The following is a 16,513-nucleotide window of genomic DNA, read 5'->3' on the forward strand; positions in this document are numbered from 1 at the left end:
ACACACACACACACGCACGCACGCACACACGCACTCACATGTCTGCGTTGTGGGTGCTTTCACAGTGACTCTCTGCGGAGTGTGGGGGTCCCCACCTGCACCCATGGTCCACACCCGCCTCTCCCAAAGCACCCTAGACCCAGTCTGGGCAGGGTGACCGGAAGTGCTGGACTCAGGAGCCGTGGGAATCGGCTGCTGTGACCCTCCGTTGCCCCGTGGGTTCCTCTAACTATGCAGTGGGAAGAGGGGGGTCCGCTCGCACCCCCTGCCCCCACCCTGAGGACCCACGCAGCCCGGCCACCAATAGCCGCTCACCCCCCCAGAGCCGGCCAGGGTGGGGCCACTCCGAGACGGCTCCGTTGCTGATGTCACAAAGGTGTCGGCTGGCGACGTCCCGTCATGTGCCCTGGTTCCCCCTCACTCCATTCTGCAGGGACCAGGGAGGACGGCGGGCAGCGGGGGCCAGCATCGTCCCTCCCGCCGGGCACTCAGGAGCCGGCCCAACGCCTCCTCGCGTTTCAGCGTCCAGCCGGAGTGGACTGGCCGAGGCTGAGTGGCCGCCAGCCATGGTCCCCGGGCACCCGTGGCTGCTCCTGGCCTGGGCAGCGCTGGGGCTGGCATCCGGGCAGGACTGCCCGTCGCCCTGCGAGTGTCAGGCCCAGGAGGTGACCTGCTCGGACCGGAACCTGAGCCGGTACCCGGAGGGCATCCCGCTGGGCACCCGGCGGCTTCGGCTGGCCGGCAACCAGCTGACCTACCTGCCGGCACTGAGTCTGGGTCTGCTCAGTGACCTGGTGGACCTGGACTGCTCGCACAACCAGCTCCTCGAGGTGCTGGACTACACCTTCCTGGGCGTCTACCGGCTGCTGTCCCTGGACCTGAGTGTCAACCGGCTGCGTCACATCTCGCCGCACGGCTTCTCCACGCTTGGTGCCCTTCTCAGCCTCAACCTCTCGCACAACCCGGGCCTGGGTGGCCTGCACGAGCTCACGTTCGCCAACACCACGGCCTTGCGCTACCTGGACCTGCGGCACACGGGGCTGGCCACGCTGGACGACACCGTGCTGGGCCACCTGCAAGGGCTTGACACCCTCTACCTCAGCGGCAACCCCTGGCACTGCAACTGCTCCCTCATGGACTTCACCCTCTACCTGCTCGTCGCGCACCTGCAGCACCCAGGTGAGGGACCCCCCACCGGACAGCCGCGCCCCGCCCACCCCTCGCCCCCCGCCCCTGGGCAGAGACGCGCCTCCGCGGAGCCTCTCGCCGGGTCGACCCCCAAAAGGGACTCGAGGGGCCGGAGCGAGGGCACAGCGGGGCGGGGGTGTTGACCTGGCGTGTGGCAGACCTGGGTTCGATGCCCGGCATCCCGTAGGGTCCCCTGAGCACGGCCAGGAGTGATCCCTGAGCATCACTGGGGGTGGAGAGAGAGAGAGAGAGAGAGATGGGTCAGAGTGATAGCACACAGCGGGAAGGGTGTTTGCCTGGCACATGGCCAACCCGGGTTCGACCCCCGGCATCCCATAGGGTCCCCCGAGCACAGCCAGGAGTGATTCCTGAGCGCAGAGCCAGAAGGAACTCTGAGCATCGCCGGGTGTGACAGAGAGAGAGACACAGACAGACAGACAGTCATGGGCAGGAGAGATAGTACAGTGCGGAGGGCGTTTGCCTTGCACACAGTGGGCACGGGTTCGAGCCCCGGCATCCCATAGGGTCCCCCGAGCACCGCCAGGAGTGATTCCTGAGTGCATGAGCCAGGGGTCAGCCCTATGCATTGCCGGGTGTGACCCAAAAAGGAAAAAAAAAAGGACGTGGACGTGACAAGCTTCCACTGCGGCCCGCCGAGCAGCGTCCTGGAGAAGAGGCTGGAGGGGCAGCGGCAAGGGTGGTGGACCCCCGACCCTCGGGGCTGCCCGCTCCTCTCTCCAGCCCTCCCCGCCCCGCAGACCCCCACACAGGTCATCTCCGTCCCTGTTGTTCCTTTTGGGGGCCGCACCCGGCGGTGCTCAGGGCTGGCCGTGCTCCCCGGCTGTGCTCCCCAAACGTTCCCGACCTCACTTTGCTTCGGAGGAGAGAACAGGCCCGATGAGGGCGCGGGGGGCTTGGGGTGCACTGCATGCTGGGACCCCGTCTCTGCCCTCCCAGGGGGCTGGCCCGGCGGGGGGGGGGGGGTCCTGGCAGGGCAGGTCAGGAACCAAGCCAGGGACAGGGGAAGGGAAGGGGGAGCAGGACAGTGAGGGAGCGTCAGTCGCTGGGCCAGGTCAGAGTGTGTGTGTGTGTGTGTGTGTGTGTGTGTGTGTGTGTGGTGGCTTTCTGTACGTGTGTGTCTGTGAGTGTGTGTTGTGTGGTGGCTTTCTGTGTATATCTGTGAGTGTGTGTTTGTGTGCTGTGTGGTGACTTTCTGTATGTCTGTGTGTATCTGTATGTCTGTGTGAGTGTGTGTGTATGTGGTGGTCTTATGTGTACGTCTGTGTGTGTGGTGGCTTTATGTGTATGTCTGTGAGTGTGTGTGTGTGGTAGCTTTCTGTATGTCTGTGTATATGTGCATATCTGTGTGAGTGTGTGTGTGTTGTGTGGTGGCTTTCTGTATGCCTGTGTGTATGTGCATGTCTGTGTGAGTGTGTGTGTGTGGTGGCATTATGTGTATGTCTGTGTAGTTTAATATGTGTGTGGTGATTTTCTACATGTGTATATCTGTGTGTGTTTGTGTGTTGTGTGGTGGCTTTCTGTATGTGTATGTCTGTGTGAGTGTGTGAGTGTATGTGTGTGTGGTGACTTTCTGTATGTCTGTGTGTGTCTGTGTGAGTGTGTGTGGTGGCTTTCTGTGTATATCTGTGTGTGTTTGTGTGTTGTGTGGTGGCTTTCTGCATGTGTATGGCTGTGTGTGTGGTGGTGCTGTGGATGAGGGTGTATGACTATGAGTATGTGAGTGTATATCACTGTGTGTGAGTGTGTGTGTGTGATATGACTGTATGCCAGTGTGTATGTGAATGCGTGTGTGTGTGTGTGCGCGTGCACTGAACCCTTGCCCCATGCATCCTGTCATTTTTCACACTTGGAAGCAAGTAAGATTCTGAGCGCCAGCAAGTCACAGAATCGGGATCTGAACTGGGTCCAACTGGCCCCAAGACCCACCACGCTCGCTCCCCAGGGCCGGGTCCCGAGAAGTGGGTCGGGGTCACTGCCGAAAGTCACGCTGCAGCTGGAGCGATAGCACAACGGGGAGGGCATTGGCCTGGCACGTGGCTGACCCGGGTTCGATTCCCAGCATCCCACAGGGTCCCCCGAGCACCGCCAGGGGTAATTCCTGAGTGCAGAGCCAGGAATCAGCCCTGAGCATCGCCGGGTGGGACCCAAAAAGAAAAAAAAAAAAGATTAAAGCTACTACTGACAGTGGGTAGGGAGACTGGACCTACAGCACAGGGGTCAGGGCCCTTTCCCTGCACCCGGCAGACCCGGGTTCGATCCCCGGCATCCCTTAGGGTCCCCCGAGCACCGCCAGGAGTGATCCCTGAGTGCAGAGCCGGGAGTCAGCCCTGAGCATCGCGGGAGGTGGGACCCAAAAATGCAAACCAAACCAAAAGTCGCACTGCCTTGCAACATTGTTTCTGGTCCTGGCCTCCGGGGGTGCCTTTCCTGTCCCCAGTGCCCTCCCCCCAGCAGAGCCAGGTGACGTCCTGGGGGGAGGGGAGCAGCGGAGAGGACAGAGGGCAGAGGTTGGGGGCCAAAGGGCACTGCACACTCTGAACCCCCGTTTTATTGGGGGTCCATGCTGGGGATGTCAGGGGTCCCCCCTCCTCGTCTCCCCCGCTCAGGGGTCCCTCTCAGCAAGACCCGTCTCGGGTGAGCCAGGGCGGGGCCAGGCAGCAGCGCACACACCAGCACATCCGCGCTCTCAGCGGCCCCTGTGTCCCCCCAGATGCGGAGAACGCCACGTGCCTGGAGCCGCCCGAGCTGGCGGGGTGGCCGCTGTCCCAGGTGGGGAACCCCCTGCGCTACATGTGCCTGACGCACCTGGACAGCCGCGACTACGTCTTCCTGCTGCTCATCGGCTTCTCCATCTTCCTGGCGGGCACTGTGGCCGCCTGGCTGACGGGCGTGTGCGCGGTGCTCTACCAGGGCATGCAGCGGCGCACCGAGGATGCCGACGACGAGGACGAGCTGGGGCTGCGGCTGGAGGTCAGCCGGCGCATGCTCAAGGTCCGGCCCGAGCAGCACATGTTCTCTGTGTGACGCCCGCGGGTCGGGCGGAACCAGGCACTGTGTTCTGCATGGGCCGGGCGGAACCAAAGCCTTTGCCCCGTGTGGATCAAGTGGAACCAGACTCTGTGTTCTGTATGATGGGCCAGATGGAACCACAGCCTTTGCCCCGTGTGGATCAAGCGGAACCAGACCCTGTGTTCTGCATGGGCCGGGCAGAACCATAGCCTTTGCCCCATTTGGGCTGGGCAGAACCAGGCCCTGTGTTCTGCATGGGCCGGGCGGAACCACAGTCTTTACCCCGTGTGGATCAAGTGGAACCAGACTCTGTGTTCTGTATGATGGGCCAGATGGAACCACAGCCTTTACCCCATGTGGGCTGGGTGGAACCAGACCCTGTGTTCTGCATGGGCCGGGCAGAACCATAGCCTTTGCCCCATTTGGGCTGGGCAGAACCAGGCCCTGTGTTCTGCATGGGCCGGGCGGAACCACAGTCTTTACCCCGTGTGGATCAAGTGGAACCAGACTCTGTGTTCTGTATGATGGGCCAGATGGAATCACAGCCTTTGCCCCATGTGGATCAAGCGGAACCAGAACCTGTGTTCTGTACGATGGGCCAGATGGAACCACAGCCTTTGCCCCATGTGGATCAAGCGGAACCAGAACCTGTGTTCTGTATGGGCCGGGCGGAACCACAGCCTTTGCTCCGTGTGGATCAAGTGGAACCAGACCCTGTGTTCTGCATGGGCCGGGCAGAACCATAGCCTTTGCCCCATTTGGGCTGGGCAGAACCAGACCCTGTGTTCTGTATGGGCCAGACGGAACCACAGCCTTTACCCCATGTGGGCTGGGCAGAACCAGGCCCTGTGTTCTGTATGATGGGCCAGACGGAACCACAGCCTTTGCCCCGTGTGGATCAAGTGGAACCAGACCCTGTGTTCTGCATGGGCCGGGCAGAACCACAGTCTTTACCCCGTGTGGATCAAGCGGAACCAGACCCTGTGTTCTGCATGGGCCGGGCGGAACCACAGCCTTTGCCCCGTGTGGATCAAGCGGAACCAGAACCTGTGTTCTGCATGGGCCGGGCGGAACCACAGTCTTTGCCCTGTGCGGGCCGGGCGGAACCAGGCCCTGTGTTCTGTATGGGCCGGGTGGAACCACAGTCTTTACCCCATGTGGATCAAGCGGAACCAGACCCTGTGTTCTGTATGGGCCAGACAGAACCAGAGTCTTCACCCCGTGCAGGCCAGGCAGAATCATAGCCTTCACCCTGTGTGGGCCGGGCGGAACCAGACCCTGTGTTCTCTATGGGCCAGACGGAACCACAGCCTTTACTCCAAGTGGGTCAAGCGGAACCAGAGTCTGTGTTCTGTACGGAACCGCAGCCTTCACCCCGTGTGGGCCGGGCGGAACCAGCCTGTGTGAGGACTGTGATGGGCCTGGCGCCCCCCCCCCCCCCCACCACCCCAGCCACTGCCTTACCGCAGAAGGTCTTTCAGAAGAGAAATAAAATGTTTGCTGGCCACTTCCAGGGGGCAGTCTCCCTCTGACCTCAGGCACCCGCTGATGAGAACAGCAAGCCCCACACTTCCCAGGGGACCCAGAAATTTCCATGGGACCCGGAAACTCCCACAGGGACCCAGAACTTCCCACCAGACCCAGAAGTTTCCAGGGGACCCAACACTTCCCACCGGGATCCAGAATTTCTCATGGAACCCAGGAATTCCCACAGGGACCCAGAACTTCCCACAGAACCTGGAAATTCTGCCAGGGATGCAGAGAGGCAGGCGGGTTAAAGGTCGAAGCTTCTGGGGTCAGGGCTATATACTGCACAGCGGGGAGGGCGTTGGCCTTGCACGCGGCCGACCCGGGTTCGATCCCCGGCATCCCCTAGGGTCCCTTGAGCCCCTCCAGGCGTGATTCCTGAATGCAGAGCCGGGAGGAACTCCTGTGCATCGCTGGGTGTGACCCAAAAAGCCCCCTGAAAAATAAGTTAAGTAAGTAAGCACCGTCCTCCCGTTGTTCATCGATTTCTCAAGCGGGCCCAGTAACGTCTCCATCGTGAGACTTGTTGTGACTGTGTCTGGCATATCGAAGACGTCACGGGTAGCTGGCCAGGCTTTGTCATGCGGGGGTCGTGATACTCTCGGTAGCTTGCCGGGTTCTCCGTGAGGGAAGGAGGAATCGAACCAGGCTGGCCTCACACAAGGCAAACGCCCTACTGCTATGCTATTGCTCCAGCCTCAAAAAAAAAAAAAGTCAAAACACCTTCCTGGTGTGACCGATGGCTGACGGTCAGGGATTAGTAAGGGGCTGCCAGCTGCTTTCTTAACCAGGTCAGTGATTCAGACCAGAGATTAGCCGGGCTCAGATTCTCCCTGCGCCCCGAGGTGCTGCGGGGGTCCCCACCCGGCTTGCCGTGCGTTCTCCAAAGCCCAGGCAGCGGCTCTGAATGTCTCAGGCCTGGGGTCTGGTGGGGGTCAACACAGGCTGGCAGATCTCCACCTCCTGCCCCTGCCTTTCCCAGGCCCACTCCTGCTGGATGTGCCCCCACCAAACTCCTTTAGGGGGCTGGAGCGACAGCATAGCGGGGAGGGTGTTTGCCTTGCACACAGCTGACCCGGGTTCGATTCCCAGCATCCCACAGGGTCCCCCGAGCACCGCCAGGAGTGATTCCTGAGTGCAGAGCCAGGAGCAACCCCTGAGCATTGCCGGGTGTGAACCAAAAAGAAAAAGAAGGAAAAAAAAAAACTCCTTCAGGCTGGTGATGCGCTCAGCCCCTGGCAGCGGAGACCATGCTTCATCCTGGGTGCCACAGCTGGGGCACGAACGGGTGCCTGGGGGTGTCGCTATGAGAATGTCCCCCTGTGCTATGTGACAGAAATCAGACAGACACTGGAGCAGGGCTCTTTCATGGTGACGTGGCAGGAGAAGAGAAGGGGGGACCTGGCAGTGCTCCCTGGTTCCAGGGCGCAGGCCATCCCAAGAACAGGCCTCCGATCGGCCAGACGTGCCCACCCCCATCCAGCCCCCGCCCTGAGCCCCCGCAGCAGCTGGGCCGGGCCTTTGGCGGGACCCAGGCGCTTGGCCGTGAGCTCACCTTGCAGAAATCCTATAAGCGTCATAAATACTTTAGGTCCTCGGGGAAGCCGACAGCCACTGACGCGGCCCCAGCGGCCCAGCAAGGAAAACCTACCCTTGGGCAGGGCCAGAGCTGCCCCACGGCACGGCCGGAAGCGGGTTCTTGCACCCAAATGACAGCCGAGGCCCCGAGATCCCAGGGCAGGCAGGGGGCCGGGCCCGAAGCCCACTCCCCAGCCAGAGGGGCTGGGAAGAGCATGGCAGTGCCCCTCTGAGTCCCGGCACGGCACCCCCAGGGGGCTCGTCTGGGGCGAAGGATCCCCCAACTCTGGAAGCAAATGAAAATCCCCACAGGGAACTTCCCAACTCACACACACACGCACATACACACAGACACACGCACACACATACACGCACACGTGCACGCACACACATACATGCATACACACACGCACACACAAACAGACACAAACACACACACACACACACACACACACACACACACCCGCCCAAGGGTGATGCCCAAGGGTCCAGGTCAGCTGGAGGCGGCTGTGGGCAACAGACCGGCCGCACCCCCTTCCTCTCTGTCAGTCCCAAACTCCTTCCCTCAAATTCCTCCAGCCCCGGGCCTAATCCCTGCAAGAGGAGCTGCCGGGACGGGGGGCCACAGGGGGAGAGGGAAGGGGGCTCCCCTCGGGACTGCAGGAATTCTCTCCGCAGGATTCCACGGAGGGGCCCGGGAGTAACCCGATATTCCAGAGTCAGGGTGAGAACCACAGCCACAGAAGGGGGGGGTCAAAGGGACTGGCTGTATGTGCCAGAAATAGCCCCGGGGTGGGGGGAGGCGGGGGCTAATTCGGGGTGGGGGGGACAGATGGGAACCCCCCTGAGAGGGCTGGGGGCGTCACTCCACAGGGGAGCACTGCCCGTATGGCGGAGGCCCCTGGGAGCAATCCCAGGCACTGCCAAGCAGTGGGGATGGGGAGGGTGAGAAGGGGAGCACGGACAGGGAGTGAGCTCAGGGGCGTACGGGGCCACCCCCAGCTCCGTCCCTGGCACCGCAGGGTCCCCCCCCCCCCCCCCGAGCATCGCCGGGTGCAGCCCTTGGAGGGCCCCAGCACCGCAGGGCTCGGACCCCTGGGAGACTCTGCCCATTTCTCCTGAGGCATCTCCCCTCCCTTCGGCCGCCTGCACCCCCCAGCTCCCCCCGAGATGCCCCTCCCCCCTGCCCGCCTGCCCCCCAAAGGCCCCTCACGCCCAGCCCCCGGCTTGCTCTGGTGCCTCTCTCCTTCCTCTCCACTCTTCGTGGCCCTGGAGAAGGCGACAGGACCCCGGTTGGATGTGCGGCCCCCATGTAAGCCCCCCACAACCTCCCCCAAGCAGCAAGGGGAGAGACCAGAAGGTTAACTAGCAACGGCCGCAGGCAGGCTGGAGCCCAGGCCTTGAACCCTTGAACCCGGGCAGCGCTAAGAGGCTGCTCTCTCCCTGACCTCCACAAAGCTCAGCTTCTTCCGGGAGGGCTCAGCTGCAGCCTGGGACCCCCACCCGCCCTCCCACTCCCGCCACTGAAACTTGGACCCCAGCCCCCAATACTGAGGCTGGCAGAGCAGTCCCCAGGGAGTCCAGTCTGACGGCGGAGGCAGCAGCATTTTGGGGGTGGTTAAAAGTTCTCTCCCGAAACCACCCAAGGCTGGGAAGGAAGGGGTGGGGGGTCGGGGGCGTTGGTCGGGGCGATGGCGCCACCTATGGGTGAAATTTGGAAGTGCAGCGGGTCCGACCCGCCCCGCTCTCACCCCCCAGGTCAAGGGCAAGTGCAGGGGGTATAGCTCAGTGGCTGTCCCTTTGACGCCGCCTTGACCACCGGGACCCCCTGGACAGGAGGCTTGGGGGGCTCCCTGGAGGAGGTGTGCAGCCAGCAGAGAGAACTTCCTGCCCCTGGAGGTCACGGGCAGTACGCCACCTCACTACTAAGTGACAAGAATTTGGAGACCACCGCCCCAGTGCGGAGGCCCGTGCCTATACTTTGGGGATTAAGGATGAAAATAAGGGGTCGATCTGGAAAGGCTTCCTAAAGAGTTGGGACTTGGGGCCCAAGAGAGAGGGCAGCGGGCAGGGTGTTTGTCTTGTACGCGGCCGACCCGGGTTCGATCCCCGGCATCCCATAAGGTCCCCCGAGCACCGCCAGGAGTGATTCCTGAGTGCAGAGCCAGGAGCAACCCCTGAGCATCGCCAGGTGTGGTCCAGAAAGCAAAAAATAAATAAAAATTTAAAAATCCTTACAGCGGGAAGGGCATTTGCCTTGCACGCGGCCAACCTGGGTTCGATCCCCGACATCCCCTAGGGTCCCCCGAGCACTGCCAGGAGTGATTCCTGAGTGCAGAGTCAGGAGTCAGCCCTGAGTCCTGCTGGGTGTGACCCCCAAACTAGAAAAAATAAGCAGAATGGGCATTTGGGTTACCGGTAGCTCTGCCCTACTTGGCTCTCACTGGGCCAGACAGTCAGACATCAGACAGTGACACAGTGCACTGGGCCAGACAGTCAGACATCAGATAGTGACACAGTGCACGGAGAGGGTGGCGGTGGAGCAGGGATGTGCCTAAGCACTTGTGCACACACACACGCACACACTTCCATATACACATGCACACCCATGCACACACCCATTCACACACCCACATATGCATACACACATACACACACACACACACACACACACTTCACCAGAAAGCTGCCCTGAGCCTGGCACTTCCGGCCTCGCAGAGGAGACTGTCTAGTTCTCCACTCACACTTGTACTCGCCCAGGAGCTGCCGAGAACGCAGGAGGCGGGAGGCCGGACTCAGCACAGCCGGGCTCTCGGGGGAAACTGGCATAACAAGGCAGCAGCCTGGCCTTGGCCGGGAAGACTCACCCAATCCCGGGGAAGCTGGGAGGCAGCGGGCGTCTAATGACCCTCGTGGGGGTCTGGTCGCCTGGACCACCAACCTGGGACAGGAAACAAAGTGACGGGCATCAGTCCTCATGACAGTGACCTGCAGTGGGCCTGGTGGGGTGCAGGGGGTCACGTGGGGTCTGAGGCCTCGGACTGAGCTGACGGCCAGGGCATGGCCAGGGCACACCTCAGCGGGCACCAGCAGCCCACAGAAACACAAGTTTTTTGTTTTTTTTGCTATTTTGGGGGGTCATACCTAGTGATGCACAGGGGTTACTCCTGTCTCGGCACTTAGGAATCACTCCTGGTGGTGCTCAGGGGACCATATGGGATGCTGGGAATCGAACCCAGGTCAGCCACATGCAAGGCAAACGCCCTCCCTGCTGTGCTATTGCTCCAGCCGCCCCAGGTTTTTTTTTCTTTTTGGGTCACACCCAGTGATGCTCAGGGGTTCCTCCCGGCTCTGCACTCAGGAATCACTCCTGGCGGTGCTCGGGGGACCCTATGGGATGCTGGGGATCGAACCCGGGTCGGCCGCATGCCAGGCCAACGCCCTCCCGGCTGTGCCATCGCTCCATCCCCAGAAACACACGTTCTTAGGGCATCAGGAAAGACAGAAGCAGGGACACGGGAAAGATGGGGGCCAGGGAGAGGCGCCAGGAGCCCCTTCCCAGCACTGCAGCCCCCGCGTGCTGCCAGGAGAGACCCCCACCAAGCACGAGGGGCCAAACCAAACCACAACCAAACGGGGCCACAGAACGGGGCAGGTGGTCGTGTCCAGCACAGAACCGGGACTCAGAGCGTCCGGACCCACAGCCAGCACTGACCAACCAGGCCCCCGAGAGCCACTTCTGGCAAGCACTGACGCTCTCCCGACTCGCTGACGGGGGAGGCAGGCACGTCGGGTGAGTCACGGCCCTTCTCACACCCCTGCCCGGTCCCCACCCTCCCCGCCGGCTTCGAATTTGGATCCAAGAGGCCGTGGGACGGGCTTGGCCCAGACCCCGTGCTCCTGTGCCAGGGACTGAGGGGAGAGAATGTGTCACCGGCCGTTTCGGGCTGGGAAGGCGGGTGCCCCTGGCAGCGGCCCGGGATCGGGGCAGAGGGAGGGGAAGAACTCAGTGCCCACCGGAGGCAGGAAGCGGGTGAGGCCCCCCACTCACAGACCCCCCAGGCAAGTCACGCAGCTCAGATTTCTGGGACGCCCCACCCACTTCGGGAGAAGTCTGTGCAGAGATGTGACCGTGCCCGCAAGGGAGAGGGACGGAGAGCATCTGGGCTGGGTGGAGAGCGCAGGGCAGAGGACAGAGCGAATGGGGAAACTGAGGCTTCCGGCAGGCTGGTCCCGACAGGCTCTGGGCCCTGGACCTTGCCAGCACTGTAGCATATAGCCGCACTGTCCTCCTGTTGTTCATCGATTTGCTCGAGCAGGTGCCAGTAACGTCTCCGTTGTGAGACTTGTTGTGACTGTGTTTGGCATCTCGAAGACGCCACGGGGAGCTTGCCAGGCTCTGCCGTGCTGGTGGGATGCTCTCAGTAGCTTGCCGGGTTCTCTGAGAGGGGCAGAGGACTCGAACCCGGGTCAGCCGCGTGCAAGGCAAACGCCCAACCCGCTGGCTGTGCTATTGCTCAGACCTTGCTGGCACAAGACAAAAAAAAAGAACAGAGATGGGGGTGCTGGAGAGATAGCACAGCGGGGAGGGCATTTGCCTTGCACGCGGCCGATCCGGGTTCGATTCCCAGCATCCCATAGGCTCCCCCGAGCACTACCAGGGGCTGGAGGAACAGGGCACACGGCTTGCATGTGGCGGACCCGGGTTCGAGCCCTGGCAGCCCCTATATGGAACTGCAAGACTGCCAAGGAGGGAGCCCAGAAACCAAAACAAAGAAATAGGGGCTAGAGCCATAGCCCAGCAGGGAGGGCGTTGGCCTGGCATGCGGTCGACCCGGGTTCGATCCCCGGCATCCCCTAGGGTCCCCCAAGCACCACCAGGAGTGATTCCTGAGTGCAGAGCCAGGAAGAAGCCCTGAGCATGGCTGGGTGGGACCCCTCCCCCCCAAAAAAGACAGAGGGGCTGGAGCGATAGCACAGTGGGTAGGGTGTTTGCCTTGCACGCAGCCGACCCGGGTTCGATTCCCAGCACCCCATAGGGTCCCCCGAGCACCGCCAGGAGTGATTCCTGAGTGCATGAGCCAGGAGGAAGCCCTGAGCATCGCCGGGTGCTGCAGAGGGGAGGCTCACCGGGTTATTTGGAGAAAGGGAACAAGCTAACTGGCAGGGCCCGTCCTGCGGGAGGGGGAGGGGTTAGGGTTAGGGTTGCGCCTGCCGAGACAAACCGATCTTGGCTGATGTTTGTTTGGTGCAGCGTCCTAACTGCTCAGGGCTGACTCCCGGCTCTGTGCTCGGGGCTGACTCCCGGCTCTGTGCTCGGGGCTGACTCCCGGCTCTGTGCTCGGGGCTGACTCCTGGCTCTGTGCTCGGGGCTGACTCCTGGCTCTGTGCTCGGGGCTGACTCCTGGCTCTGTGCTCGGGGCTGACTCCCGGCTCTCTGCTCGGGGCTGACTCCCGGCTCTGTGCTCGGGGCTGACTCCCGGCTCTCTGCTCGGGGCTGACTCCCGGCTCTGTGCTCGGGGCTGACTCCCGGCTCTGTGCTCAGGGCTGACTCCCGGCTCTCTGCTCAGGGCTGACTCCTGGCTCTGTGCTCGGGGCTGACTCCCGGCTCTCTGCTCGGGGCTGACTCCTGCCTCTGTGCTCAGGGCTGACTCTTGGCTCTGTGCTCAGGGCTGACTCCCGGCTCTGTGCTCAGGGCTGACTCCTGGCTCTGTGCTCAGGGCTGACTCCTGGCTCTGCACTCAGGGCTGACTCCTCACTCTGTGCTCAGGGCTGATTCCTGACTCTGTGCTCAGGGCTGACTCCCAACTCTGTGCTCAGGGCTGACTCCTGGCTCTGTGCTCAGGGCTGACTCCTGGCTCTGTGCTCAGAGTTCACTCCCGGCTCTGTGCTCAGGACTGACTCCCGGCTCTGTGCTCAGGGTTCACTCCTGGCTCTGCGCTCAGGGCTGACTCCTCACTCTGTGCTCAGGGCTGATTCCTGACTCTCTGTGCTCAGGGCTGATTCCCAACTCTGTGCTCAGGGCTCACTCCTGGCTCTGTGCTCAGGGATGACGCCTGACTCTGTGTTTAGGACTGACTCCCGAATCTGTGCTCAGGGCTCACTCCCAATTCTGTGCTCAGGGCTCACTCCTGACTCTGTGCTCAAGAATGACTTCTGACTCTGTGCTCAGGACTGACTCCCGGCTCTGTGCTCAGAGCTGACTCCTGGCAGTGCCCAGGGCAAATTCTGCGGTGCCAGGGATGGAGGCCCGGTCAGCCACATGCCTTAACATTCACTTTTAAGGGGAAGAAAGAGGGTTGGGGCAAGCTGACAGGGAAACGTGTGATCTGCGGATGGGCCCTGGGTTCCATCTCGGCACTATCAGGGAAGCCGCCCAGGAGTGGACTCACTCCTGGGAGTCCCCCGTGCTCCCTCCACTCCCCGCTCCTTGACCGTGCTCCCCTGGCCGTGCTCAGACCTCCAGAAGAACAGCAAGTAATTCTGCGGCTTCACCCCCACTGTCCACTCACAGTCTCCCTGGCCCACTGGACTACGAGGGTCCGGGAGCCACTGAACGACCCTGAGGCAGCAGAGCTGTCCGCAGTGACCAGGCTGCAACAGGCCCGTCCACTGTGCCAAAGGCCCCTGGAAGGAGCACGAGGGGAGCCCAAGCAACGGCTCCGGTCCAACAAGCGTCTGGTCCCGAGTTCAAATCCCTGGTGCCCCACATAGGTCAGGCACAACCCTGGCTGCTCGGTGGTCTGAGATCCCAAGGCCCACATGAGGGGACACAGTGAGGAGTGAGGAAGAACCAGAGTAGCCTCGACTCCTGCACTCTGACCCGGCCCTTCTGGCCCTTTCTTGCTCGAAGACAGGCCCCTCCTCATACTGCCAAGGGGCTGGAGCGAGAGCACAGAGAGGAAGGAGGGCGACTGCCTGGCACGCGGCTGACCCGGGTTCGATCCCCGGCATTTCACAGGGTCCCCTGAGCATGCTAGGAATGACTTCTGAGCACCGAGGCAGGAGCAACCTGAGTACTGATCGGTGTGACCCAAGAACAAAAAAAAGAAAAGAAAAGAAAGAAAAGGAAGGTAGGAAGGAAGAAAGGGAGGGAGGGAGGGAGGGAGGAAAAAAGGGAGGGAAGAAGGGAGGGAGGAAGGAAGGAAGGGAGGGAGGGAGGGAAGGGGGGAGGAAGGAAGGGAGGGAGGGAGGGAGGGAGGGAGGAAGGAAGGAAGGAAGGAAGGAAGGAGAGGAGAGAAGGAAGGGAGGAAGGAAGGGAGGGAGGGAGAGAAGGAGGGAGGGAGGGAGGGAGGGAGGGATGAAGGAAAGAAGGGAGGGAAGAAGGGAGGGAGGGAGGAAGGAAGGAAGGAAGGAAGGAAGGAGGGAGGGAGGGAGGGAGGGAGGGAGGAAGGAAGGAGGAAAGAAGGAAGGAAGGAAGGAGGGAGGGAGGGAGGGAGGGAGGGAAGGAAGGAAGGAAGGAAGGAAGGAAGAAGGGGAGGGAGGAATCAAAGCCTGGCCAAGTTCCGCTAGGGCATCCGTGGCTGCAGTCCCTGGAATAAGCCTCTGCCCGTGTCCTGCTCCGCTGGGTCGCTGAGTGCTTTCTTTTCCTCCTCCGGTTTTCGGGCCAGGCCCGCTGGCCTCTGCAGGACAGTCATTGTGCTCAAGAACAAACGCATCCATCCCGACTCGCACGCAGTTCCGAGAGGTGGCAAGGGCTTGTCCCTGGCTCGCTGACTGGCGACTCGGCTAGGCTTCCTTTCAGATGTTCAGCAAGTTCAGGGTGTGCGTGACTTGTTCTGGCACGGAGCAAAGCAGAAGCCGTCCCCTCAGAAGAAGCTGTGGGAGCAGCATCGGGCAGAAATCCCAGAGAGGGGCGACGCCCCCTGCCTCGCCAGGCCCCGGCTGGAAATCTTAGCTTCTCCTATTCAGCCTCCGCGCCTGGCTGTCCTCACCGGGGGGCCCCTTGGAGGAGGGTGGGTTGAGTTTCCCTCCCCACCTCGAGCAGAGCCCCGGCAGCTGAAGACCTCCGGTTCCAGCCACATCCATGCTTAAGACCACTCTCCACATGTTCGGACGAGCCTCACGCATGAAGGAACCGGCAGAGGAACTCAGGTGTGCAGGATCCGGGGCTGAGATCTCCAAGCCTGCTCGGATTGGGACTGGGGCCTCCCCGACCCAGATCCCCCCACTTTCCAGTATGTAGGCGTTACACCCACCAACTGCCCCCGGCGCCGTGTAATCCCATCAACGGCCAAGACCCAGAGACTGTAAAACCCAGCTCCCGGAAGTGCGCGGCCGCATTTACGGCCGCATAACATCTTCTTATCTAGTTCTGACTCTGGAGAATCTGGCAGGCTACCACAAGTATCCTGCCCGCACGGCAGAGTCTGGCAAACTCCCCGTGGCGTATTCAATATGCCAAAAACCAGTAACCATGATGGGTCTCATTCTCCTGACCCTGAAAGAGCCTCGAGTGTGGCACTTTTTAAAATCTCAGGGTTAGGACGAAGGAGATGTTACTGGGGCCTGCTCGGGGCAATCGACGAAGAACAGGATAACAGTGATCACAGTGATCCTATTCAATGGAAAGTCAGTTACCGCCTTCGGTTACTGCCTGGCACCTCACGGGCACTTAACCAGTGAGGGGATTTCAGACGAGTGGTTCGAGGCGAAGGCATCTCAGGGTCCTGAAAGGCAGCGATGTTGTACAGCTACAGCATGAACAGAAACGTCCGCACTATTGTAACCACGCTTCACAACGCATGTGCATGTAAATATCTCAAGCCCTTGACATGCAACAGGCCAGGAACCCTAACCTGTGAGGCCTTCCTGGGCCTGCAGAGGCGGGAGCATGAGAAGGGGCTAGAGGGTGCTCCAACAGCCCCAGTGGTGATTTGAGTCCCCTAAATCGAGCTGGGTACCCGGGCAACACAACAAAGGGGGCTCTGGGCAGGAGCGATAGCACAGCGGGGAGGGCGTTTGCCTTGAATGCAGCCGACCCAGGTTCGATCCCCGATCCCGGCATCCCAAAATCGCACCCCGGGGAGTGATTCCTGAGTGCAGAGCCAGGAGTCAGCCCTGAGCATCCCCGGGTGTGACCCACAAGCAAAAAAAAAAGGAAAACAAATTAAACAGGGTTCAAAGTCCACCCTGGAGCTTCCAGGTCTGGGCTCCACCCGCTGCCCAACCCTCCTGGATGGACTTTTAT

The 16,513-nt window shown here is 61.5% G+C and overlaps 1 protein-coding gene across 1 annotated transcript; it reads left to right on the forward strand.

Annotated features, from left to right (window-relative positions):
• Nucleotides 1–566: 566 nt before the first annotated feature.
• LRRC52 (leucine rich repeat containing 52) lies at nt 567–4,233 on the forward strand. Its single transcript, XM_056109502.1, has 2 exons — nt 567–1,179; nt 3,920–4,233. The coding sequence occupies exons 1-2, from the start codon at nt 567–569 to the stop codon at nt 4,231–4,233; spliced, it is 927 nt and encodes a 308-aa protein (XP_055965477.1).
• Nucleotides 4,234–16,513: the final 12,280 nt, after the last annotated feature.

The sequence above is a fragment of the Sorex fumeus genome, unplaced genomic scaffold (genome assembly GCF_029834395.1).
Source record: "Sorex fumeus unplaced genomic scaffold, SorFum_2.1 ptg000272l, whole genome shotgun sequence".
Lineage (NCBI taxonomy): Eukaryota > Metazoa > Chordata > Mammalia > Eulipotyphla > Soricidae > Sorex > Sorex fumeus.